Genomic DNA, 27,228 nt, shown 5'->3' on the forward strand with positions numbered 1-27,228 from the left:
AGAGACCCCATTATCTCCTGCTTCCCAAAGGCTGTAGCCTCCCAACAGATCTCCTTAGTGGACCCTCTACCTCTTGTATAGTCTGTCCTCAGCTCAGCAGCCAGAGTGATTCATTTAATGATTTTTATTCCACTGAATACATGACCTACAGGGCTGTTGTTCTCCCTTTGACCTCAGCTACACTCTCCCCTTCTTTCACTGTGCTTAAGCTCCACTCGTCTGCCTGCTGGTCCTCTAACACACCAAGTATCTTCCCTCCTTAGATGCTTTGGTTACTGAACCAGGCTCCTTTGCCCGACGCACAGCAAGCCAAACGCTGAGGCACTGAGGTTTGCAGCAGAGAAAAGGTTTAGTCACATGGCAGCCAAGCGAGGAGGCCTGAGAACAAGCCTCTAATCCACCTCCCAGAAAGCGCAGGGCTCAGGATATTTATGGGATAAAGCTGAGATGCGGGGAATGTGGGGAAAGGTGATTGGAGATAAGAAAAAGGTGAGGTCATTGTCCTTCTGCACAGGCACAACTTCACAAATGAAGTTAATGGACTTAGATGTTGAACAGCTTGGAATTCCAGAACAAGAGTATAGCTGTGTGGTAAAGATGCCTTCTGGTGAATTTGCACGTATATGCCGAGATCTCAGTCATATTGGAGATGCTGTTCTAATTTCCTGTGCAAAAGATGGGGTGAAATTTTCTGCAAGTGGAGAACTTGGAAATGGAAATATTAAGTTGTCACAAACAAGTAATGTTGATAAGGAGGAGGAAGCTGTTACCATAGAGATGAATGAGCCAGTTCAGCTAACTTTTGCACTGAGGTACCTAAACTTCTTTACAAAAGCCACTCCACTCTCTCCTACAGTAACACTCAGTATGTCTGCAGATGTACCCCTTGTTGTAGAGTATAAAATCGCTGATATGGGACATTTAAAGTACTATTTGGCTCCCAAGATCGAGGATGAAGAAGGATCTTAGGCATTCTGAAAATCCAAGAAAATAAGACCAAGCTCTTTGAGAACTGCTCCTAAGCTGCCAGCACATACTTGACTCTCTTCTTTGTACCTCTGAGTACATATGTAGATAACATTCTCTGTAAATAACCTTGTTTTTCTTCCGTTCTCTACAGTTTGTTTAAAGAAGAAAGTCCAAAGTCAAATATGGTCTTGTTAATCTAGAAGTACTTCTACCTTACCTAGAAATACTCTTTATGATTTTTATAAACAAAAGGATTCTGACTCTAAATGCAGTTTTGTTTTCAGTTTAAATAAAAGTTATTTGAATTTCAAGCATCATAGGACAGTGCCTTCTTTTGGACCACGATGGTTGCAAGTATCCTAGGGAAATCACAGTTAAAGCAACTTTCATGTAAATGTTCTTATTTGCTCAGTCTAGAGCAGCTTGATACATGACATTAGATATAGCAATAAAAAGTATTCCAAATATAGCAGGTTACAAAATATTTTGGGGGGTTCATTTGCCAAACTTACTCTGGTATCCTGACAAGCTCAAGAAATGAAAAGGAGAACAAATCTTACGTATTTTACTATTTTCTTTTTTGAAATTAACACCTTACAGAAGCTTAATGTACCCAAAGTTTTGTGGGCTTTATAAGACTAGTATTGCTATAGAGCAGTGTTTTCTTTAGCCTAGAGAGCCTTGTACAGGAATCTTGGAAGTTTTAGTAGATCTGTGATAGGGCCCAAGAAATATGTGCAGATATAATTTCTCTAGTGTAAGTAGCCTTTCTTGGGACTTAATCCCTTACAGGATGAAGATGGCTTAAATTCCATGGATGTTAGATTTAACCAAGAAAGGGAAAAGGCCCAGCTGTTGTGAAAGACTTAAACATTCCAAGTAATAGTGCTACAAGGTCACAAATTGACTAAGCTACAGGCATCTTCACGGGTCACAGCTTTTCTCTTCTGTAAGCTTTAACATAACTTCTTTTCTCCTTTTCATCTTTATTTTTATAGTCACTGAAATAAACTCACATGCTGATTAGTAAATATAAGCACACAAGAACTCCCACTTACTGAGTTCAGTCTATATTTCAGGCACCCCATTTGGTTGTTCATATACAACCTCATTGAAGCCTCATGAAAACCTTAAGAGGCGGACTAGGAATCTATTGATGGAATAGAAATCCGAGGCTCAGAGATGCTAAGTAATTAAAATACAGGCTCCACGGACAAAATGGCTTGTCTTTTTGTTATTCTTGTTCTTTTTTAAATCGCCCTGTCTCTAGCACCCAGAACAGTACCTGACATATAGCATGTACTCAATGGATATATATTTTTAAATTTTATTTATTTTTTTAATGGAGGCACTGGGGATTGAACCCAGGACCTCATGCATGCTAAGCACATACTCTACCCCTGAGCTATACCCTCCCCCACCACAATGGATTTTTTTTAATGTTAAATGAACTTGCTTATATACCTGAAGATGCTGAACCAAGATTCAGATTCAGGTTTATCCAACTCAAAGTCTGTGTTCTGAATCACCTGCTGCACTGCTTCAGGGATACTTAGACATGGCCCTTTGAGTTACTAAGGCTTGAATTAAAGTGGGCAGCCCAAAGAGGGATGTTTTGTCCCATTGTTCCTGTTGTGGGAACAATGTTATATAAATTCCTGAATATCCTTTTTCTCTCAGATGAAAGCATTATGGTAATTTTTTTTTCATTGTAAAAATTACATAAGCTCATCAAGAAATTTGAATGATACAAAAAAGTATAAAAATCAGGACAAGAATCAGGGTGAGGCAATTGAGGCACTTGCCTAGGGTGCAAAATTTAAGGGGGGAGGCAAAAACTCAGCAATCAAAATAAGCAACATTTTAATTCACTATTTTAAAAAATTTAAATGGATGCCAAAAAATCCATGATGAACAAAATATCAAAATTTTAATTAAAGACAAGATCTGTGGGCTGGGACAAGGGGGCGGCAAGTGAGGCACAGACTCAGGGTCATACAAGTACAGAGGCAGATCCTGTCTGTGTTTAAATCTTTGATATTTTGTTCATCATGGATTTTTTTCCTGTATTAATTTTGATTTTTTAAAAATTGCATTAACATGTTATTTACTTTAATAATTGAGTTTTGGGGGGCACTTCCTTAAATTTTGCAGGAAAAGTGAGTGCCTCCTTCACCTAACCCTAATCCCAAACCTGATAAAAGTGAAAGCAGAGATTGCTCCAAACCAGAGATACCCACTAGTGATGTTTGGTGAACAAATTTTCAAACACTTCTCCAATTTTGTGTGTGTGTTTATTCATACTCTTCCTACTCTTTCGAAATATTTTGTTTTTTCACTTATATTGTGGACAGAGGTAAATGGTGACCACAGCAGCATTTTAAGGGCCCCAGGACAGTCCATTTTATAAGTACACATAGTTATTTAATCAACTCCCTATTTATGAACATATCAACAAACATTATTGTACGTTCCTTTTTGCCCATTTATCCAATTATTTCCTTGGGACAACTTCCTAGACGTGGAATTGTTGGGTAAAAGAGTTTGTGTGTGCACTGCTTTTAAAAGCAATAAAGCTGATTTGGGAGTCATCAGCAGCTGAATTTAGCAGCTTTATGTACTGTTTGCAGATTTTTTTTAAAAATGTATTTCTTTTTCTTTGGACAGGGCCAGGAGACAAAATGACATCCCATTTTTTGCCAATATCACTGACTTCTGGAGGTAAAGAAGAAACCAATTGATGAGTGCTTGCTTTGTGACTCGTACAGTGGGTTGGGCAGCAGAAAAGGGAGAACGCGGCACATGAGATTAGACTTGGTCTCTGTATGTAAAGATTTGCAGATACTAATATATATAAAATTGATAAACAAGTTTATACTGTATAGCACAGGGAACTATATTCAACATTTTGTAGTAATTTATGGTGAAAAAGAATGTGAAAACGAATATATGTATGCTCCTATATAACTGAAGTATTGTGCTGCAAACCAGAAATTGACACAACATTGTAAACTGACTATACTTCAATTAAAAACAGGAAAAAAAAATTAGGAAGGTAAATAAATATAAAGGAGAGGAAATTAAATCTCTTCAGTCAAAAAAACAAAAAACAAAAAACAAAAAACACCATAGCTGCTAATAAACAGTCTTGTATACATCTCCTGGTACATTCAAGAGAGCTTCTCTTACATATACGTGTACCTAGGAATCAAATCGCTGAATCTTATGCTACGTGGATATTCAATTGTAGATGATAATATCAAAATGTTTTCCAAGATTGTTGGGCCCAATCACAGCAAACTGTCAGAGATTTAGTGGAATCCTATCCTTCCCAAACACTTGGTATTATCAGACTTTTAAATGTCTTGCCAATCAAATGGGTGAAACTGGGATATCATTCTGGTCTTTATTTGCATTTCCGTGATAACCAATGAAGTTGAACAGTTCTACATATGTTTACTGGCCACATGTGTTTCCTCTGCAAAATAGCTGTTTAATTCTTTTTTCTGCTTTTCTACTGGGTTGCTAGTGCTTTTCTTACTATTTGTACTTCGGTAAATTTGGTAGATCTCAATACTGTCAGTTATGCATTGTGCAAATACCTTCTCCTAGCTTTATTTTTTCCCTTTGTTTATGGTGTCTTTTTATGAACAAAGTCCTTAACATTATCAAATATATCCAACTTTTCTTCTATAGTTAATACTTTTTGTGTTGTTTAAGAAATCCTCCCCTATCCCAAGACCTTAACAATATTAACTTGTATGTTCTACTATTAGTTTTAAAGATTTATTTTTGATAGCTTTGTCCTTATTCAACTGTAGTTAATTTTTGTATGTGATGGGAGATGAAAATCCAATTTCATCTTTTTTCTATAAGAGTAATTTTTTTCAGCTCCTCCATTGACAGCCTCTCATTTCCCCATGTGTGAATATGTTTCTGAGATTTCCATTCTATCCCGTTAATAAATCTGTCTTTCTACATTTATTACTATAGTTTCATAATGAATTTTGATGTATAGCAGGGCAATATCTCCCTCCCTGCTTTTCTTCTTTAGCAGGGTTTGACCATTCTTATCTCTTTATTCTTCTTGTAAATTTTAAGATTTACTTATCAAGTTCTATTTAAAAAAAACAAACAAACCTGGTGAGCAATCTATCTGCATTACTATGAATCCATTCAGCAATTGTGAAAAATTATGAAATCATGTCTTTCTCTCCCTGAAAGTGACTTACCTCTCCATTTATTTAGGTCTTCTTTAATATTTCTTAATATTATTTTATGCAGTTTGTTGATTCAATTCTGTAACCTTTTAGTGCCTCGTATTTGTCAGCCTATGTAGTGAGGGTTCAGAGATGAATATATTTATATGATGGAAACATTAAAAGTCATGCTTTTGAAAAAGATATCTAATATGGGTAAATATTCCAATTCAGTAGGAATTTAAACTCTGGCATTCAAGATGTTAAGCCATATGGGATGGGAAGAAGTCTAATTTTGTAGGGTTTTCCTTGAAAGAAAAGGTTAGTTGGGAAAGAGGGTCCAGCCCACCAATGACTCGCCCTCTGGAAGACATCACTGTCCGCATCTGGGATGTCTGGAGATCAGCTCTGGCCTGGGAGTGGTGGTACAGGGTGCAGGTCAACAGACTCTGGCAATGCCACTCAGCCCCAGGTCCCTTTGGATCCTTGACTTCTGGTGGCCCCTCCTGAGCCCAGCATGTTGCCTATGCATTTCCACAATCCTGCTGTTTTGAAGCCCAGCTGCCTGGACCCACTCTCAGCTGTCTCTGCTCATGTATTACAAGGCCTAAAATTTCATGTGCTGCCTTGACATCTGCTCAGAGGGCTCCAAAGGCCTAACTGGAAGTCCTCCTGCTCTTGCCAGATATAACCACTATCAAGTGGGAAGGTCCCCCCAACCCAGCCAGTTCCCCCATCAAATCGGCTGGACCAGCTACACTGCTCTTCAACCTAATGGGTTTCACTTCCCTGCCAGCTGGTGAAATTACTCCTACAAGTCAATCACATGCTCCTGTAGGAAACAGAGGGCACCCCACCCTCTTGTTACTACAAAGCTTGCCTTCCACAACCCTGTTCTGGCTCACTCTGCACCCAAGTGCACATGTGATGTGGCCCTGTGCAGCCCGAGGCATCCTCCTACCCCGGGCTGTGAGTATAAATGACTAATAAACTGCTGTCAGTCTCATCTGTCCCATGTTGGATGTCGTGTGTTCAGCCATCTCGTACTGTTTCAGGCACTGGATCCTTTCTTTACCTGTGGGAAACAGGGGAGCTGTGGCTCCTGTCCCCAAGATCTAGGTCCTATATTCCCACTTTGCTGGGGAGGTGAGGATGCCTGCAGCCTCCTCCTCAGAGACCCACAAGTCCCATCTACTTTCCCCCGGGTTGCTGAGAGCCTTGCTGTTCTGGACAACAGGTCAGATGACAGAAGTTTTCCTTTATCTATTTTTTTTTTTTAACAGAGAAAGCAAAAGATGAGTCAGTCAAACAGGACAGGCCATATAAGATTTTTTTCAAAGATCTCTTTCTTTTCAAAGAAAATGAAATGGCAGCAAAGAAAAAGGTAAGTTTAGATTAAAATCTAAACCCCAATTAATGTTAGAACCAAACCTCTTATCTATCATTTTTTATGAACTTTGCTGGGTTGAGACACAGAGTTGGAGTGGGGGGAGAGGGTATAGCTCAGTGGCAGAGCACACGCTTAGCATGCACGAGGTCCTGGGTTCAATCCCCAGTACCTCCATTAAAAAAATAAATAAATAAACCTAATTACCCTTCCCTTCGAAAAGATCGCATGGAGTCAGATGTCAGAGTGTGTGCCGCCCACTATGCTGGGAGATGGTGTAAACACTCGAGATAGGAGAGCATCCAGCCTGTGGTAGGGACCTCACCGCCTATTGGGGGAAGACAGATACCCCACTACAATCCGGTAGAACAAATACGATAAACCCTTGCTTCCTCAGTTCTAACACTCACATTCCTCACATTTTCACATTTCTGAAATTGGGATTCAGTTACACAGAATGGGACGTCATACAGCACTGGCAGTGCATAAAATAATAGTGTATCTTGTAATAAATGGCATCTCAGAGTCGATGAAATACAAAGGAATACAAAGGACATGCAGAGAAAGAGGCGCTCATATTTGTTGGTGGCCGTGATGCGGAGGGTGTGTGGGTGTGTGGGTGTGTGTGTGCGCGCGTGCAGAGACTTTACTGAGGAGATAACAGGAGCTGAACTGTTAAGAGTAAGTCAAACTTTGTCAGGCAGATACAGATAAGAGAATGTATATATGTGTACTGGGGAGGAAGATGGAATAAAAATAGAGGAGGAAGTGGTGTTTTAGAATTATCTGGTATGAAGTTAAATCAGGGATGTAGCCAACTCTCCAGCTATGCCTTGCAGTTAATTCACTGCTTATATGATCAGATCTCACATTACATGGTTCAGATTTCATGAGGTTTGCTTTCCTTATTCCTAGAAGTAAGGGCTGATTATAGGACATTTCAAAAATTCTAATTAGAATGAGGAAAATATCTAGAAATGCTTAATAACTGATTCAGCTGTGAGGTGATGGTTTTTTGCCGGGGTTCAATAGATTGAAAGTATCCAAAATTAAATTGAGAAAAGACAAGAAACGGGAAGCTTGTTTTTTTTTTTTTTTTACATCTACTGAGGAGGTCAAGTTTTCAATTCCAGAGAACCAGTCCTTTCAAATCAGTGGAATCTCTTAAGTTACCTAAATTTTGAGCAAGACAGTGAAAATAAAGACAAAACTACATTTTCCAGTCTCCTGTTTATGATGTGCCCATGTTTAGTCAAGGGCAAATGTTTTTCTATTTGTGCTCAGCCTCATACGAAAAGGAACTGAAAACTAAGCACAATCCTTTTAGACATGAGGACTTGAAGATGCTTGTTCGATGAATTAGTCATGAGGAAAGGGCTTGTTGCAAACGATACTTTTATACACGATCACTCTTTAAAGACAACATGATTTTGGTCCATTAGAAAGTCTTTTTAACTTTTTCACTTGGGCAGGAAAAATTTATGAACCGCAGCATGAAAGTCTACCAAAAGTCTACTTTTTCATCCCGAATGAAGAGCCGTTCACACCTGGGCCAAATAGCAACCTACACAGACACAGCTGGTTCCTCAATTGACAAATTTGGGCTAGATCCCACTCTTATTCTCAGGTTAGACGGTAAGTCTAAACTACTGTTTGTGCAAGAATACTGTTTTCAATAATTGCTCTTAAGGTCAGGATTGAGGGGTATTTTGGAGGAGGAAAACAAAGTATGCTGTCCTATAATATGGGGGTCTTTGTAAATGGAGGTTGAGAGTTGGGAGAGAATCTACTTTAAATAAGAAAACATACTTTTTCCAAGAAACAGACTGTTAATTCATTTTCATGGTTCTACAGAAGAAAGTCACTGCCAAAATGATACAGTTATTAGAGGTACTAGCTCTGGCCATTAACACTAAATTCTAGATGTAGAAATATAGAAACTTTAGTCTAAAGAGGAGCCTTGATGGTCCAGGCCATAGAACTCACATATCCAGAATCAGGAAACTCACAGAAGTAAACAAGTTTGCCTGTTGTTGAAAAAAACATAACCTGTTTCAATGACCTCTGAAGGCAACCTGTTAAAATACGACAAGATATTCGTTCTTGCTCTATGAAAGAAGACAATCTGGTCATCAAAATGTCATCGGCGTTTCCTACTTATCAGATCAAGAAGTGCCTATAAAGAGACTGACATCAGTTTGAAGCTAACAAGGTTAAAGTGATTAAGGCTAGGATGATGGAGTCATAAAATCTTCCCCTAAATGTGTCTTGTCCAAATTTTTAAACTGAAAATTAAAAGGAAGGAAGGAAGGATGAACACACACTGAGGGCACAGGATTTGCTGTGGTAACTTAAACAAAAAAAAAACTTCTCTGTCTCCAAAAGTCCATATACTTCCCCAAATTGTGAAGAAAAAAAAAAAAAAAAAAAAACTTTGGAGAGTAAGAAAGCCACTTAGGAAAGACTTTGAATTCAGTGATTAAGGAGGAAGAGGGAAGCCACATTAACATATTTAGAAGATCCCGGAGGTGCATATTCTGCACTGTAATTGTATGAAAAAGAGGCAAATGCTGGGCAACTCAGTGATCTCAGTGACTGGAGCACTGCTCTAGCATCAGCCTCAGGTTTCATAGTTCACATTGTTGAATGGTGAATCCTAAGTCATCAAGAGCATTTGAAATTACACGTGATGTGTTTTAGAAAGAGTTCTATCCAAAGTTGCTAACTTCAAAACTCCGTGCCACTCTAACAGTTCTGAGATGACTAGGAAGCATGGCTTTTCAGATGACCCCATTCAACACCACTGCTGGTTCAAGGAGGGGTTCCTGGTCTCTTAAGAATAAATGACACGTACGCCGATTATTTTTTAATAAAACTAGCGGGGGGAGGAAAGAGTATATGACATATGTTAGACTCTTAAAAAGGAAACAGTAAAATTGTTAGGTATTATCCAAGGCCATTTGAGGCCACGGAAGTCAGGCTGTAGTTTCTGCTGATTACGCAGATAAGCAATTTGGACGTTTTCATTTTAAAGAAAGAAGTCCCCCCTCAGACTTTGTTTCCAATCAAGAGTTGACTTGAGTGAAATTCTCATCCCCCAACCTCACATTTCCTGCCTGAATTCTGATTGAAGACAAGCCCACATGATAGTAAAATGAGCAAACGATCCCTACTTTGGGAGCCTAGGTTATTTTATTTGTGTGTGCAGCAGTGGCAGTCTGCTAGATTGCCAGCAAAGAGATCACACTGATAACTGGCGTGGACACGTCAGTTAGGCCACATGATAGAAGTGCTGTTTCCACCTCCACGCAGCCAGCAGCCTGACTGTGGTTTTGCAAAACCACTGGATAGGTTTTCTCTATAGATTCAGATCCATCCCTCAGACTGGTCTTCACTTCCCTGGAGTGATGAGGTGCTTTCGTGTCGAGGAGCACCGGTGCTTTGGGGAGAGCTTTAATATACATGGTCCCTTGGTCAAAAGAGCTGCCTGACAGAACAGACAAAATGCGAAACCCAGTCTATTTCGAGTCGAAGAATAAAATGGCATCAACTCAGCCAGACAGACCGTGTTTAAGCAGCCTGAAATGGTGAGTATGGTGATAATATTTAGTAAATTGACAGTATAGGATTTTTTTGGATATTGAAACTTATTTCAATTTTTCTGACCCATCATAAGTGATCAAATGAAAGCTGCAGTAAACATGTCCATTCTTTTTTCTATAAAAAATATTTAAGTAAATTGAACCTGAACCTAATCAGGTAAATATGGGAGATTGAGGATTGTGTTAAATAACACTATGAGGATGCAATCTGCAAAATCTATTATGTGGAAAATTCTACAGGGAAATTGCCCTGGTTTCTTAAATGAATACATGGCAATGAAAAAAAAAAAAGGTAGTGGGGGGGGTGGTAGAAGGGGAGACGGCTGTTACAGATAAAACACAGACTTTAGGAGTCATACAAAACAAACTGATCTTTGTTTAGATTTTAATTTTTTTTAATTCTAAAAAGTTATTTGTGAGACAACTGGGGAAATTTGAACCAAGACTTGGTATAAGATGATACTATGGAAGTGATCATTTTGTTTCAGATGCTAGTGGCATATGGCTATCTTTTAACTTTTTAGATCTGATAGAGTTACACACTAAAGTATTTATGGGTAAAATGATAACAATGGCTTGGATTTGCTTAAAAATATCCCAGTGATGGGAAAAATGAGGGATGGCAAAAGAGGACACAAGATTGGTAAAATGTGCTAATATTAAAGTAGGTGATAGGTTCATGGGGGCTCATTCTATGACTACTTTTATGAATATTGATTTCTACAACAAAAAAAATTTAAGTAGTAAAAAGAAAACTACGTGCTATCCAATTTCATGTATGTTATTTAATGCTCAACAAAATGCTGTTAGATGTTTTGCCTCCTCTCTTCCTCTGATGAAAATGGCTCAGTGAGGATGAGTCACATTCAACCACTAAGGTCACTAAGTGGATAAAGAATTCAAACCAATGCCCGTCTGACTCCAAAGCTTGTTGCCTGTCACCCACCATCACAGACTATTTACTAAGGATTACAATAATCATGGTGGCTATTACTATTGACTTGGAAAGCAAGCTGATTACTCATTCCAGTTGTATTTTTCAAATAACAGCAGCTAACAATCATTAAGAAATTACCATGCATTTTATAACATGTTTCTTCATTTCCTTCTCGTACCACCACCCACCACAAGGTGAAGAGAAATAGTCACGCTCCACTTCAACTAATTCATGTGGTGGTAATAAACCACGCCTCGCTTTCAGTGGCTGACAACAGGTTTATTTCTCTTTCGCTTTTGAATCTGGTGCTTTTCACTGAGTCCTGCACTGAAGGATGCAGGAATTATGGCAGAGGGAGAAAGAGACAGTTGGTGGTGGTTCTTGAAACTTCTGCTTGGAAGCAACGCAGGTTCCTTCCATGCCAAGCCGAGGAGCTTGACCAAGTCAATGGTCAAGCCTGATATCAATGGGGGTGAGAGAGAGAAGCTTCTTACAGAGAAAGCATAAAATATTTGGGAACAGTGATATAATCTACCGCAACCACTATCCTCATTTTACAGACAAGGCGTGGAGTAGGTAAGGAATTTATTCACATTCCCACAGTGAGAAAGAGGTAGAGGCAGAACACAACCCCAAGGAGACTGTGGTTCTTCTGAGCACAGCACAGCCTCACTGGTTATTTGGGAAATACTATTTTATTTCTACTTCTGTTTACATTGTTATTAAGAGATTTTTTTTTTCTACACCACAATCTGTTGGTTTTTCAGGAAGTGAACCTTATGTATTGAAATATAGCCTATGTATAACTTCCAGAACGAAAAAAAGCTTGAAAGGAAACTTGGTCTTTTCTATGGCCAGATGGCAATGCTAGCTGTCTTCTTCTCCTTTCCTGCCAGACATTTGGTTTGTGAGCCCCAAATACTCTTTGCCTTAGGACTTCAGTTTTCTGTCTAGATCGACAAAAACGTTAGATTTAAAATAATTCACTCTTACTTAGCACAGGCTTAGGGGTCATATGCCCCTTCTGCCACTTGTTAGCTGTGTGATCTTGGACAAGAATCTTGACATCTCTGAGCTGCAGGACCTTACATTCAGGATATGGATAGTAATAAAAACCTTCCCGGGGCTATTAATAGGATTAAATTATGTATTTAAAGTGTCTAATGAAATTTCTGGAGTAAGATGGACATAAAATAAATGGCTGTAAATATTATTAAAGTAACTTTTGAGTGGCTAGGGAAAAAAAGTTACCTGAAGGTATGGTATTTTTTAAAGTCAGATACATACTGTATGCATTAATTTAATGACATAGCTTTTATTTTATACAATATCTCTAAGGGAGAATGAACTAAACCTAAGTCTGTTCTAATTTTCTTTAAAGGTGCAGATACAAAAAGGACTGTCCATGAATTTATTAATGACCAGAGAGACAGGTTTATGCTTGAGGTAGTTAAAATAATTTTTCTCCCTTTAAGCCGAGTAGAAGACTTCTTGCATAGTGCTGCCAAATTTTCACTGGACATTTTATTTTTCTGTTACATGTCCCAGATCCATCGTCCCTCCTGCCCTAAAGATCTATCCTCTTCTAAGCCCACTTCAGTTGGGTTTGTCCTCATCATTCCACCAACTCTACGTCTATTGCCAAATTCAAATGGTCAAGCAGCAGTTGGCCCATGTGATCACCCTCCCTTTCTTGAAACACTTTCTTCAGCTGGTTTCCAGGACCCACTATGTCTTGGTTCTTCCACAGCACTGGCAGCTCACTCCCTCACAGTTTTCTTGCTCCTCTTCGCCCTGATCTCCAAATGTTGGAAGGCCCCAGGGCTCACACTTCACCCTGAGCTCTATCTACCCTCCTCCAGGCCTCAGGCTTTAAATTCCACTTCTGAATTAACAACTTCCAAGTTGATCTTCTTTCCTGAACTCCAGACTCAACAAATGGAAGTGTAGTTATTAACATTTCTACTTAGATACTCTGGAGGCCTCAGACGTCGCATTTCCAAACTGCCCCGGCTACACCCTTCCTTGCCCCTACAAGTCTGAATCTCAGGCATTGCTCCCTGTCTCCATAAATAGCCATTCCATTTATTCCAGTTGCTTAGGCTAAAAATATTGACGTTATCCTCAACTCCTCCTTACCCACCACATCCAAGTATCCTTCGTGAATATATATTTTTCCAAATACACCTGTCATCTCATTACTTTTCATAACCTCCACTGTCGCCACTATAGTCCATGTTACCAATCACTCTTGCATGAATTATTGTTATAGTTTCTGAACACTGGTCTCCTGCTTCCACTTTTTTTTTTTTTTGGAAAAATTTTTTTTTCTTTTTAAAATAGAGGTAATGTGGATTGAACCCAGCACCTTGAGCATGCTAAGCATTTACTCTACCACTGAGCTATACACACTTCCTTACTGCTTCCACTTTTGCTTCTCTGTAGTCTGTTCCACACCTGCCCATCCTCTGCTGAAGACCCTTGGTGACTTTTCCGGTCCATGGCTTGTGCTCTCTCTGACCTCCTTCCTAACCACTCTCCACCTTGCTCACTCTGCTCCAGCCACGCTGGCCTCCTTGCTGTTTCTGGGACACACCAATCAAGCTTCTATCTCCTTTGTACAGGAGGTTTTCCCTTCCAGGAAGGACATTCCTCCCTCAGATCTCTGCATGCTTTGCTCCCTACTTCCTTCCATTCTGTTTATTTTTCATCATATCAGGGAAGCTTTCCTGGGCTGTACATAGTGACAACCCCCTGCCTACTGGACCACTTACTCCCCTTTAATTGACTCCATCCTCTACTAGAATGTATACCTCACAAAAGCAATTTTATTTTGTTCACTGCTCTATGAGCACCACTTAGACCAGGCACACAGCAGGCCCTCAGTAACTATTTGGCAATAAAGTGATGGATGAAATATTTTTGGCTATAAACTTGGAGTATCTAATCATTGATTGTTGTTTATCTAAAGTTATCTCATTTACATTATTTTAATTCATTTATATTAGAATGTATGTGCCTTTGTTTATAATTTTTTTTCATGCATGGCATTAAAAACCCAAGTGGATCCTTACATTATGTACTAAAAAATTAGAAGCTAGATGTCAAAGTTGTATTGGAGGTTCTAAAAAACAGGGCTCTTTGAGGCTGGTTGAACACCCCAACCCTTGGGCTGGCTTGGAGGATTGCATCACTGGAACCCTATTATCCCACAGCTCTTCCTGCTCGTGGACCTCTGTGGCTGCAGATGGCCCAATTTCCCAAAGCCCAGAAAGTACTAGAGGGGCACTGTGGATAATACTACTAAGTGGACCTGCTCTTTGGAGAGACATGAAACCTTTTTTTCCTTTTTCTTTTTAGGATAGAGCCTGAGGGGACACATAGCTATTTTTTATTTTGGGGCCCATTCTGCAACAATATTGAGCCTCTTCATAAAAATGAAATACAGGCATTCCTCTCCCTTCCATCCCCCAAATAAAATGCCTTCATGAAATAAAGGCCATAGCCCTAAGATTTGGCATACTATCATTTCTAATACAAATGATCACATGCTATGCAAGTTTTTTTTTTCTCTTTGTTCTGAGACTGTTGAAATGTGCTCGAAATGTTGAATAATGTTCTTGACACACTTCTGTTTATTCAATATTCCTAGTTTGCTCTGTCAACCAAAAGAAATACTATTAAAAAGTACGAAAAACACACAACAATGAAGGAAAGGCAATTCATGAAAGCAGAAAAAAAGCTCCAAGAAGATGCAATGGCCTTTGAAGAGTTCCTTCGAGAAAATGACCAGAGATCTGCAGACGCTCTTAAAATGTCCGTTTTGTTTTTTTTTTTTCACTCTGGCCAGATGGCTTTTTCCTTCCCTCTTTCTTCTTTTTAGTTTCTCAGAACACAACACACCGCAAAACAAACTAACAGCTCTCTGCTACTTTTCAGTGCAGCGCAAGAAACGATAAACAAACTTCAAATGACAGCAGAGCTCAAGAAAGCGAGTATGGAAATACAGTTGGTGAAAAGGTGAGACTAGGAGCCATCTTTTCCTTTATCAAGTGTCCCTGCCTCACTGGAACCTGTTTGTGCCTGGCAAGACCCAAGTGGGAATGATCCTGATCAATTAATGACTTCATAAGTCTGAACACATTTTAAAAATAAGTAACCTGTCAATCAAGGATCGTCTCCACCTGGGTACCAGGACCCAGTGACCTCTGGCGGAAAACTTTCTCTAACTTGTCGATATAGAAGCTAAGAAATTAGTTGCAAAGAAGGAAACCAGTGTTAGGGGTAAACAAATTATTTTCTAAGTGTCTTTTTTTTCCTTCATTCTAAGGCACTTTACCTCCCCCATTTTAACATCTCTGCAATAGGGATTTTTTTTTTACATTTTTACAGTCATCTTACAATTATAATTGGCAGTATTTGTTATATTTATACTTCCACTTGGTTGAAACTGACATTGATATTAAAAACTGGGATTTATAATGACAAACATTACAGGAGCAGTAGTTGAGATAAAATTATTGTAACTTGCTACTCTCTTTTTCAAATCTGTATATTTTCTTCTGTGGAGAAGTGAATGTCACGTGATCTGCTTTTAACTATCTCAAGAAGCTTCCTAACGTCAACATCCTTAGACAGTAATTTCACAATTCAGGAGACACTTAGTCTTGGTAGCAAGTCATGCTGAAACTTGTTTTTTCTTTTTGAGGACTTGATGTTTCTCTTTTCTAAAGCCAAGTCCTAGACTTACATCCTACACATTTTGAGAAGGAAGATAATAATTTGTCTAAAATGAGGCAAATGACCTGGATGGTGTTTCACTTTGAAACCAATTGCTACTAACAACATGTGTGTCTCACATTCCAGCTACAGCAGCCTTTGCTATGTCAGGAGCCTAACGCTGAAGGTGCTCCAAGAGGCGTTCCCCTTCCCTTCTTCCCTCCTTCCCTCTGAGATGTAATTAGAAGATTCTGCTCTATTTATAGAACCAGAGTAGCAGCCTCTGTGTTTGCATAAAGTACTGTAATTAAGCACAGTGGCCACTCAGTTAACCCCTCCAAATAGCCTTGTGGTAGAGAACTTGCTTGTTGTCACCCCAGAAAGGTGCAAAAGGTCATTCAAAACAGGCTGTTAACAGAGCAAAGAATGCAAGCGCCTGCTATGTATTTTTCCTTCTCTCTCTTTATGGGCTTGGAATGACCTACAGAGGTCCTCTGCTACCGGCAGGGCTGGAAATCTGTTTACAGAGAGAAAGGGAACTGGTTCTGAAGCTTTTGGTTGGAAACTGCAATTCTAGTCATTTTAACCCTGTTCTTTGTAGCACATCTGAGAGGCTTTCAATCTAAAAATACAGTGGTTGTAGAACGTGGCTTTTAGTATTGCTTCTGGTACAGATCCCGCAATTTTGTATTACCTTTTAGATGGTCTTATCATTTGTAGACCGACAATAAACGTTTGTATGCATCCCTCCCATAATGGATTCCTTGATGTAGACAAGTATTAATTCTTTCCATTAAATGCTCAGGTAGAAGCCCCAGTCCCTGTTCATTATACATTCAGCCTTGTTTGGTTGTTTGATAATGATCACCATCTAAGTGTCCAGCGTCAACATGAAATCCCCATTCCTCTGCTCTCTCTAGATTCATTGCCAAATTCTGAGGCTTAAACAGGGATAGGTTCACACTTAGAATGAATGCTAGGGCTGTAGGATTAGGGTTTTTGGTTCTGGACACCCATTTTGTGGCCTGATCAGCCAAATTATTTCCTTATCTATAGAACTATCAGTCCTCTGGTGGCTCGGGCAATGTACTATGGCTACTTCTTCTGACATAATAGCAGAGTCTAATAAGGCCAGTATCTCCTTTGCGTGTTTAATATTTTTCTTTCCTAATGTTACTAGACTTCTCTTTCATCTGGCCCCATGTGCACGTACAACAGAGAAGGCATACCTGGAATCAGTATAGGTGGTTACCTTTTTCTTAGCTCCTAGGTATAGGGCTCTAATGAGGACAGTGAGCTTTGCCTTCTGGGCAGAGGTACCTGGAGGGAGGATTTCTGCTTCTAAGACTTCCTGATGAGAGTTACCACTGTATTTATGGCCTTCGAGAATCCCCGTCCCTGAAGCTGCTCTCATTCGTAAACACTTCCATACCTAGATTTTCTGAAGGCTCATCAGTCAGGTCAGGTCTGCTAGCATAGATTTCATCAATCGTTTGTATGGTATGGGATGCCAATGGCATTCCACGGTATAGCTTAAAGGCTCATTGTTGTTTCCTTTAAAAGCTTCAGAGAGGGGTTTGGCCATGAGTCCAAAGTTAAGAATCCAAATACAACAAAACGCAGCCATTCCTAAGAACCCTCCCAACTGCCTTTTGGCAGTGGGTACAGCTATCCGAGCAAATGTTTCCCTTCCATCTAGCAGTAAGTTTCTTTGTCCTTTAGATAACTCAAATCCTAGATATTTCACAGTTGGTTGAGAAATTTGTACTTTTCCCTTGGAGATTTTATATCCCCAGTCTGCTAGAAAGTTTAAGTGAGGGTTGTATTTGGGTCTGAAGCTTCCTTAGTTTTATTAGAAGCAAAAGTATAAGGATTTGGCACCACCAAATGTATATCCTCAACATCTGCTCTTACCTTTTGTAGAATTTCCTCAGGGACTTGTCTCCCAGTTGTTAACAGTGCAGCTTGGAGGGCGCAGGCCTGATCTGAGAGTACTTTAATGTCTGGTGAGAAAGTTAATTTTGTTAGTAGATCTTGCCCCAACAAGGCAAGAGGGCAGTCAGGCCTATACAGAAAGTTGGGCTTTAAAGATCTATTTTTCCAATTATATAGATCACAGGTAGAAAAGGAGAGGTGCACATATGCAAATCCCTTGGGCTAACCCTGGTCATGTAGACATGCAGGAACTATCTTAAGGGATCTTGCCCGGCCTGAGGCAGAGGGCTCCTCAGACTGTACTGAATGCCCTGGCATGTTCTGGGAGGGGAGAGCGATCCCTTTTGACTCTCTGGTAAGGAGGGCATGAGGCTAGGGCTGGCTGCAGCTCTAGGAGGGCTGGTGGTGGGAGCCTCAGCCCTACATACAGGAATACCCCCTTCACATCTGGGGGAACTGCAGGAGGCGCCCAGGGAGCCAGATGTATTAAGTCCAGCTCATCATTAGGCTCTGACTCAGGCAAGACAGGCTTTTCCTGAGGGTCTTCCCTCTAAACCATAATTTTATATCTCTTCTGCAAGTTCTTATGCTGATACAAAGACCTGGTGTGATCTCACTGCTAAAAAAAAAAAAGTACAAAATAACTTAGAAAAACCAGTCAAGGTTAAATGCTGCAATCCCACACCTTGTACCTGCCTTCTCTCATCCTGAGGAAAGTTGAGAAGCACAGGGCAAGGCAGAGCTGATGGTAGGACAGCCGAGAGTTCTCCCCGCAGGAGTCCATCCTCTGAAGAAAAACAAGCCATCAGTGAAGTCGAAGCTCTGCTGTTGGCTGACTGGCTTTCCTCCGTTGTAGTGCTCAGAGCAGTCTACTTCCTGGCTGGCAGAAATACAGGAGGCCCTGGAACAACTGCCTTTAGGAAATGTCTGCCGCCTCTTCCCAGCCTCCGTGGGTTGGGCCCCACATTGGCCTAATCAGAAACTCGAGGAATGCGGGATGCTGCAATGTTGGCTGCACCTGAAAAACCTTGTGTTCATGGGAGACGAAGGGAAGCACAAGGGGTTGCCAATCTGGGGCTCAGAGAGCACTTTGTTCCTTCATAGGAAGCACCTGGGTGCACTAGAGTCTTGCCCTCAACCACTCTTCACCTTAGTGCTAGTCCTGAGGGGTGAGCCTGCCCCTCTGAGCATGGACGTTCGGAGAGGGAGAGCATGCATGTGCAAGCAACTCCTGAGTCAAAGGCTTAGTCAGTACCCCTGGTTTCAAACCCAAGAGCCAAAAACAGTTTACGGATTGCAAACCTCTAGAAAGTGGCCCTCCCTCACTCCCCCAAAACAGCAGGGGGAAATCAAACAGACTCAGGAGGTATGAGAGAGAAAGCAAGAACCTTAGAATTTAGGAACCAATTCCATCTCCTAGTTTGGTTTCTCAAAAGAAGTCAGCAGTAGTGCCTATTCACAACTTGGCTGTAAGAATTCCCTGGAGAAGCCACCAAGGAGTCAAAGATGCCCAGCTTGGATGTGAGAGTTCACTTAGGGAACACTGAAAAGCTTTCTAGTAGAAGTGATTGCCAAGAACCATGGTCTAAAAGTCATGGGTGCTGCCAAGGAGTCCATCCCCACAGTTCCAAGACTAGCCAATTTGGTCAGACGCTCCTAATAGCTTCCCCCATGTGTGTTAAAAAGGAAAGCTTGCTGGGGCCTGGGGGTACAAACATTGGTGGTGATGCTAAAGACAGGGCTGTATGGAGGCCTTAGGCTGAATGTATTCTACCTGGAAATTGCCCAGGCTTCTAGGTTAACTTGTCAGCACATGGGGGAAAGCAGTTCAATGCTAACTCCCTGCTAGTTTGGCTCATACAAGAGGGGGTTAAAATTCTCAGTGGGGAAAACAAAAATGTGTCTAATTGTATAGAATTCCTTTAATCCAAGCACAGGGTGTGTTCTCCTGGTAGGGGGAAGGATTTTTCTGCTTTCCACTCCGTCATTCCACTCCAACCAGGTAGTCAGGCCTGATGACATTAAGGATACACACCTGTATCAATACCGTCAGTCAATCACCTTAGGCACAGGTGAGAAAAAAATACCCACACCTCTGTAAGGTGAGGTTTCTAGTCAGGGAGTGATAGCGATGTCTTTTCTCTCCTGAGTCAGAGGACCCTCATTAATGTCTGGTTTAATAAAGTTTTGCTATAGTCATCCGTCAATCCTAACAAAACAGTCAGACAGTCAAATCCAAAGGCCTGGGACTCAAACCCAGAGTTCAGGACTCTAACCCAACAAAAAATCTCCCCAGGGTGGGCCTCTAACCTGCAATGGCGACAAGGCTATTAGACAGGCACAGGTGAGATTTAATGAGGTAACTCATCCCATAGACATCTGATCCAGGAGTGGTTCTTTTCTCAAAAGCGAAAGAAGTGCCCAGGAACCTGGAGTGCCAGGCTTGGGAAGCAGGAACCCAACAGGTGACCCCTAGATAAGTTTGGTCTATGTGGCCATTCTGGGTCTGTGGCCCATACTCCACTGGGGGCTACTGCATCTCGGGCAGGCAGTCACAAGACCTATGTCCCTTCATGGTCACCAAAATTGTTCCAGGCAAGGGCATGCTGCCTGATGCACATAGAATACAACGGCACTGGCTTTTGAGAAAAGAGCAAGCTTTATTGAGGGGCTGACGGAAAAAGAGACAAATTTGAGAGCCTTGCCTCCTGTCTCCTTGCCGGTTGACCTTGCAGTAAACCTCTTTCTTTTCTCAAAAGCCAGTACTACAATATTGGCTTCTATGCTTGTTGGGCAGCGAGCCCTTGCCCAGTGACACTAACATCAGTCTATTCTCTGGGTGCATATCCTTGGGCATGTTTTATTCAAATAACATTCCTACAGGTTTCTTGCTTCTCGTCTCACAGCTTACTGAAACTCATATTTTAACGGCCATATTTATAATAATTGTTAACCAAATTATCACTCAAATACATGCTCAAGAGAATGAATTTTGTAAAACCTTTTTAAAAAATGGACATGCTTTCACACTGATATATCTAATCCTATCTTTGTTTCTTTTGAGTAGTGAAATAGCAAAAACAGAATTCCTCCTTAGAGAGTACATGAAATATGGATTTTTTCTGCTGAAACTGTCTCCAAAACAATGGCAAATACAGCAAGCACTGAAAAAGGTGTCAAAGAATAAAGAAAATGTGAATGTCAGGCTTCCAAGTATAATGACAAGTAAGTCCCATATTGTTAATTTCAATCAAGTAAATATCCCTAATTCTAAAATAGTCTGCTTAAATGTTTGTTTTTTATTAGTCAGAATTTTCATTTTAAGCAGAACCTGAACAATCCCACTATTTCACCATCTCTGATTAAAAATTAGGAATTTTATTTATTTTGGAATTATTAAATTATTTTTGGAAACTTAAGCTTATTTCAGATATAAAGCAATAAAAATACATACATGGAGAAATAGAAAATATATTATTTTTAGATAAATATAACAGCATACCTACATACCTCCCCCAATAAAAAAACCTGAAAAATGATTTGACTTATTAAAGTGTTCTGTAGAGTAAATGGACACAAAGTCAATTATACATTACTAACCTAATACATTAAGCTAAATAGACTAATTTTATTAATTATAAAATATACAAGGAAATTAAATCCAGGAAAGCAAAAACCTTAATTGTGTGACCTAGAGATATGACAAATGAGAACTATGTCATGTTTTTAGACAGGAAGACTGATTTTTGTAAAGCTGTCAATTTTTTCTGAAATTATTGTATAAGCTTTATGGAATTATAGTAAAAATGTTACCAAAATTTTGTCAGGGAGTTGGGTGTTGGGTTAGGGAGAACTTTGCACAATGATTCTAGAAGGTGCATCTAGTAAGAGAAATACTTTTGAAGTAAGAAGGTGATAGGAAGGTGTCACTTATCCTTTAAGATGTTACATAATGTATTATCACAGTCTCAGAAATTAAAACGAGGTGGGACTGGCATTTGGAAATCAGCTCAATGCACCAGAATTAGATCCTATTATATATAAGAATTTCATAAGTGATGAAAGTAGGGTCACAAATCAAAGAAGACTTGCAGCAACATTGGGGTGACAAAGACCAGACTTGCCCTCTTGCCTGAAAAACCTGAAAAATGTATGAGGCAACAGTTTTCAGACATCAGACATCAAGGAGCAAAACAAAGTCATCCCTAAGAGAGGAGAAACAGATGGGATGAGCCCTGCGCTGACCTCCGCATACTGCCTGGGGAGCATTTCCAGGACGCAGTGTGCAGAAGGGTGCTCAATAGGCCCCGTGAATTGAAAAGACAGAGCTGGGGGTAGGGAGGTCATGGTGGCTGGAGTTCCCAGAGCAGAGCACTGGAGAGGAGAAAGCCACATGGAAAGAGGGTTCTGAAGATCTACAGAGACTTCAGCTGAGAGTGGATCCTGAGCCTCCAGGGTCAGAGCATTTACACCACTGAAATGGGCAAATTACAATTCAGGGGAAATCTTTTCCCCAGAGAGCCGGTGGTTAAGCATTTGTCAGCACATCAGGGGTGGCTGCCTTGCTCAGTTCCCTTGTGTCTCTCACTGTGCTGAGTATGATTAAACCAGACCATGTGTGTAAAGTTATCAAGCACAGTGATGACACTGGGTTAATAAACTCGATACATGATGTGTGACAAGAGAGAAAACACATGGGAAGGAAAACTGAGAAGTTTTACATTAACAGCTTCAGACTCAGCGCTCCTAGACTTGTCTTCTGACTAGGGGATATACAGAAAGCAGTGAGTCTCAGTCCAGAGGAGTGAATGGCTAACATTGGGACTTTAGAGATTATGACAGACTGATGTGGGAAGCAGAGACCTCCTCGGGCCCTACAGGTCAGTTCTCATCCCTCATGCCTGCTCCAGAGACCAGCCATGGTCATCTGCATAAATATATTTTCTGATTATGACATCCCCATCTTATATCTCTGTCCCTAGAATTTTTCACAACTCTACCTTCACCCTGAAACAAAGCCTTCATTCTCAGAAGTGTTCCCTCCCCCACTCCCAACTTCTTTATTTTCCATTCTAGACTTAAGTGCAAGGAGAAAAGAGGCCAGTATTGTGGAGTCCAGGACAACATCATTTGCAGAAAATGAAGACTCCTCGCTGGGAAGAGGTAGCCAAGGTAACACTAGAGATCTGGGACATTACTCACAAAAGTAAAGCCAAAGATGGTGCCCATCTCAAAAGTGTAGATCCAGGACCTATAAGCTAACCTGAAAAACAGAGGATAGTGTCCACATCACCTTAAATCCTGGCGAGCTAGGACTTCTATTTCTCTATCTCTTGACATTATTACAAAACTCAGAGAGGGGGTGAGTGGACAGAACAGGTAGAGAAGTTACGGGCAGAGGACTTGGCATGAGTTGTCCGGCTGACTAGGTCATTATTCAAGGTCCTTTCTGGCTGGACATCCTCATTCCTCTGGTTCATGCCTGCCTTCTGGTACTGATGGACCATTCCCAGGGCCCAGCAAACCAGGTCAATGGCAACCAGGTGACTGCCATTGGCCAGTGACTCAGGGAAGTAACTGGGGGAAACTCAGGAAGCTCTACTATGTCCATAATCAAATCAACTCCAAGAACTCCTTCAGTCTCAACCTGCCCCACCCTGTAGTCCAAGTTTGTGACCCCTGATGCAGGCTGACTTCTGGAGACTCCTTTTCTACTTTACCCTACTGTCAGCCATTGGAGGTATTTAATACTGGGGGCAAAGTTCAACAGTGCAATTTGTCTCCCCAGAAACAACCCTGGTATGAGTTTTATGCCTCGTGCACTTGGCCAGCTGATTGAGAAAGTAAATTCTTTCAGATTGGGAGGCTAATTTGGACCCAAATTATTTGACATATTACTTTGTCTGTTAGAGGATATGGAGTAGGATGTTGGGGAGGGGAGTGGAGGGAGTGGATGGTGGGGTCAATGTTTTCCTCTCTTTAAAATCTTGACTATAGAAGTCAGTCAGCTTAAATAACATCCTTTAACAAGAACTTTTAGTTAATTATGTATTCTGGTATCAACTTAGAAGCTAAGATGGTAATTTATGTCAGTGGTAGAATCCACCGGTTCTTCATCCATTTTCTTTCCTTCCTTCCCCCACTCACCATATATATATTGGAGGCATACAATGTATCAGGCACTTTTCAAGACTCTGAGTACACACAAAAATGAACAGGACATAGTTCTATACAGTACAATACAATGGGACAAGTGATAACAGCAGTGATAGTGAGGGGCCTGGGGGCAAAAGCTAAAAATGTGATCTCAGCCTGAGGCATTTAGAAGTCTTTAAGATGAGGTCACATTTGAGCTGAATTCTGAAAAAGTAGGAGCTTCCCAGGTAGAGGGTGGAGAGAGTGAGGCCTGCCATGGTTTCAAGACAACAGCAGGAAGGGTGGTTGGAAGTCACCAGAGTGCGAGCATGAGAAGGCATGGCCTTGGGGAAGCTGGGGGCCAGCAGATGCAGAGATCCTAGACCAGTTTTGCCCACTTCTCAGTTTCAGACCAGGATCAGGGCCAGATACTAGTACAGGGGAACCAGGGTATGTAGGTGTCAGGGAAACAAGTGTGTGACCGACTTGAATGTGACCATGGTAGGTTTTACCTTGATTTTTAAAAATCTATGATTAGAAATACGTATAATTAGGTAAAAACAGAACTATGGTTTATATTTCACAATTTACATCTCTGGTTTGTGAGCTTTAAGAGTTGTGCCATGTTTTTTTGACAATAGGCATGCACCACCCCCAACCCCGCCATACAGAGCCTTTGATTTTATTCTTATGCTTGGAACCAAATTTCAGTAGAATAAAAGACCTCAACTTTCTATATTATCATTCTAATAATGATTTTTTTTAAAGTAATGGGTATATCAGTGCAGAAAAATGAACATCTTATGCCAAGCAACAAGGACTCATTTCTAATTACATGTTTTTTCTTTTCACCTCCACCATCACCAATGACATGGACTTCACCTGGATATTCTGAACAGCAAAATCACGCAAGAAGACCACTCTTACCCTAGAGAATAAGAAATCATCCTTAACAATGTACAGTACATACTTGATTAACTGTCTTAGAAACTGTGAATTAATTTTTTTTAGCAGATAGCTCTTTTAGCCTATCTTTACCATACATACCACATATCCACACCCATCGTAACAGATGCTGGAGGGAGGTAGTGGTTATAGTTTCTATATGTTCCTGAGGCAACCAAGCTCTCCAGGCCTCCCTGCATTCTGTGATGGCCTGCAATTGCTATTTGCAGAAACTGCCTGACCACTGCACGTTGGCTCTTTGTCTCTCAGAAACCACTGCCATATTGTTTATAGTCTACTCTGCTGACTTGTGTGTTTGCAATTTTACCATGTCATTCAAGATTGCTGCAATAGGACTATAAATCATTTTTTGTTTCTTTGTTTCTTCCCTTACTTGATTGTTGACGCATTTATACTCATTATTTCATTAATTGGTAGTTCTCTACCTTGGCTACTCCAGGGGAGCTTTAAGAAAATAATATTCATGACCAGGACAGGTACACCGGCCTCAAAGACAGGATCTGGACCAGCACCATAGTATCCACGACAAAAGTCAATACAGACACCATGCTCTGAATTCCAAGGGCCCTCGGATCACTCTGCTTCTGTGGCATTTAGGAGTCACTCTTGTTGTGTTTTTAATTAAGTTTTTATTTTCAGGTCATTGTAGATTCACATGTAGTTGTAAGGAAAACCACAAAGAGGTCCAGTTTCTCCCAATGGTAACATCTTGCAAAATTGTAGTATAATAGCACAACCAGGATATTGACATTAATACAATCAAGATACAATCAAATACAGAACATCATCAAAAGGATTCCTCATGTTGCTCCTTCATAGTCACATCCTCTTCCCTCCATCCACCTCCTCTGAACCCCTGGCAGCCACTGACCTGTTCTCCATTTCTATGATGTTTGTCATTTCAAGAATGTTATATAAATGGAATCATACAGTATGTAAACTTTTGAGATTTGTATGTTTTACAAAGCATAATTCTCTGAACATTCATCCAAGCTGTTGGGTCTATCAATAGGTGGTTCCTTTTTGTTGCTGAGTAGTATTATTAACTCTTCACTCACTGAAGAATACCTGGATTGCTTCCAACTTAGGGCTATAAGGAATAAAGTTGCTATAAATATATTTATACATACAACTTTTTGTGTGAACGTAGTTTTCACTTCTCTGGAATAAATGCCTCGAGTACAACTGCTGAGTTGGATGGTAGACGCATGTTTAGTTTTTAAAGAGACTGCCAAAGTGTTTTCCAGAGTGGTTGTACCATTTCATGTTCCCACCAGCAATGTATGAGGAATCCAGTTTCCCTGCATCCTCACCAGCATTTGATATTTTCACTATTTTTTTATTTTAGTTATTCTGATAGATGTGTATATCTTATTGTGTTTTTTAATTTGCATTTCTCTAAAAGCTAATGGTGTTGAACACCCTTTCGTGTGCTTGTTTACACCTTTATATCCTCTTCGGTGAAATGTCTGTTCATGTCTTTTGCTCATTTTCTAACTGGATTGTCTGCTTTTGTTTTTTACTGTTGAATTTTGAGAATTCTTCACATATTTAAATAATATTCCTTTGTGGATATCTGGTTTGCAAATATTTTCTTCCAGTTTGTACATTTTCCTTTCATTCTCTTAACAGGGTCTTTTATTGAGCAAAAGTTTTAAATTTTGATGATGTCCAATTTATCAGTTTTTTCTTTTATGAATTACACTTTTAATGTCAAGTCTAAAACTCTTTGCCCAGCCCTAGATCCAAAGATTTTTTTCATGTTTTCTTCTAAAAGTTTTATAGTTTTACATCTAAGTCTGTGGTCCATTTGGGATAAGTTTTTGTATAAGAGGTGATATTTAGATTGTGGGTTGTTGTTGTCTTGCCTTTGGATGTCAACTGTTCTAGCACCATTTGTTGAAATGGCTTTGCACTGAATTGCTTTTGCACTTGTATCAAAAATCAGTTAGGCATATTTGTTCATTTCTGGATTCTCTTTTCTGTTCCATTGGTCTGCCTGGCTATCCCTTTACCAATACCACATGGTCTTGATTACTATAGCTATTAGTCTTGAAATCAGGCTGATTTTTTGTACTTTATTCCTCTTTTTCAAAATTGTGTTAACTATTCCAGTTTCCTGGTCTTTTCATACAAATTCTAGAATAATCTTGTCTATAACTACAAAAAAATCTTGCTTGAATTATTATAGGATATGTGTTAAACTTTGTTATGGGGTGAATTATGTCTTCCAAAAAGATTCGTTAAAGTTTTAACTCATGGTATCTATGAATGTGACCTTATGTGGAAATAGGATCTTTGTAGATACAATCAAATTAAGATGAGGTCATTAAGCTGGGTCCTTAATTCAATCTGACTGGTGTCCTTCTAAGAAAAGGA

At 40.1% G+C, this 27,228-nt stretch overlaps 1 protein-coding gene across 1 annotated transcript in view; it reads left to right on the forward strand.

The window, feature by feature from the left end:
- Positions 1–1,313: 1,313 nt before the first annotated feature.
- CCDC38 (coiled-coil domain containing 38) overlaps positions 1,314–27,228 on the forward strand; it is a 41,471-nt gene continuing 15,556 nt past the window's right edge. The window contains exons 1-10 of the mRNA XM_032493815.1: positions 1,314–1,323; positions 6,452–6,552; positions 8,028–8,190; positions 12,476–12,540; positions 14,747–14,910; positions 15,034–15,114; positions 20,816–20,973; positions 22,825–22,920; positions 24,783–24,875; positions 25,499–25,550. Of these exons, the coding sequence (XP_032349706.1) occupies positions 1,314–1,323; positions 6,452–6,552; positions 8,028–8,190; positions 12,476–12,540; positions 14,747–14,910; positions 15,034–15,114; positions 20,816–20,973; positions 22,825–22,920; positions 24,783–24,875; positions 25,499–25,550 (983 nt within the window). The remainder of the gene's footprint in view (positions 1,324–6,451; positions 6,553–8,027; positions 8,191–12,475; positions 12,541–14,746; positions 14,911–15,033; positions 15,115–20,815; positions 20,974–22,824; positions 22,921–24,782; positions 24,876–25,498; positions 25,551–27,228) is intronic.

Source organism: Camelus ferus, chromosome 12 (genome assembly GCF_009834535.1).
Source record: "Camelus ferus isolate YT-003-E chromosome 12, BCGSAC_Cfer_1.0, whole genome shotgun sequence".
Lineage (NCBI taxonomy): Eukaryota > Metazoa > Chordata > Mammalia > Artiodactyla > Camelidae > Camelus > Camelus ferus.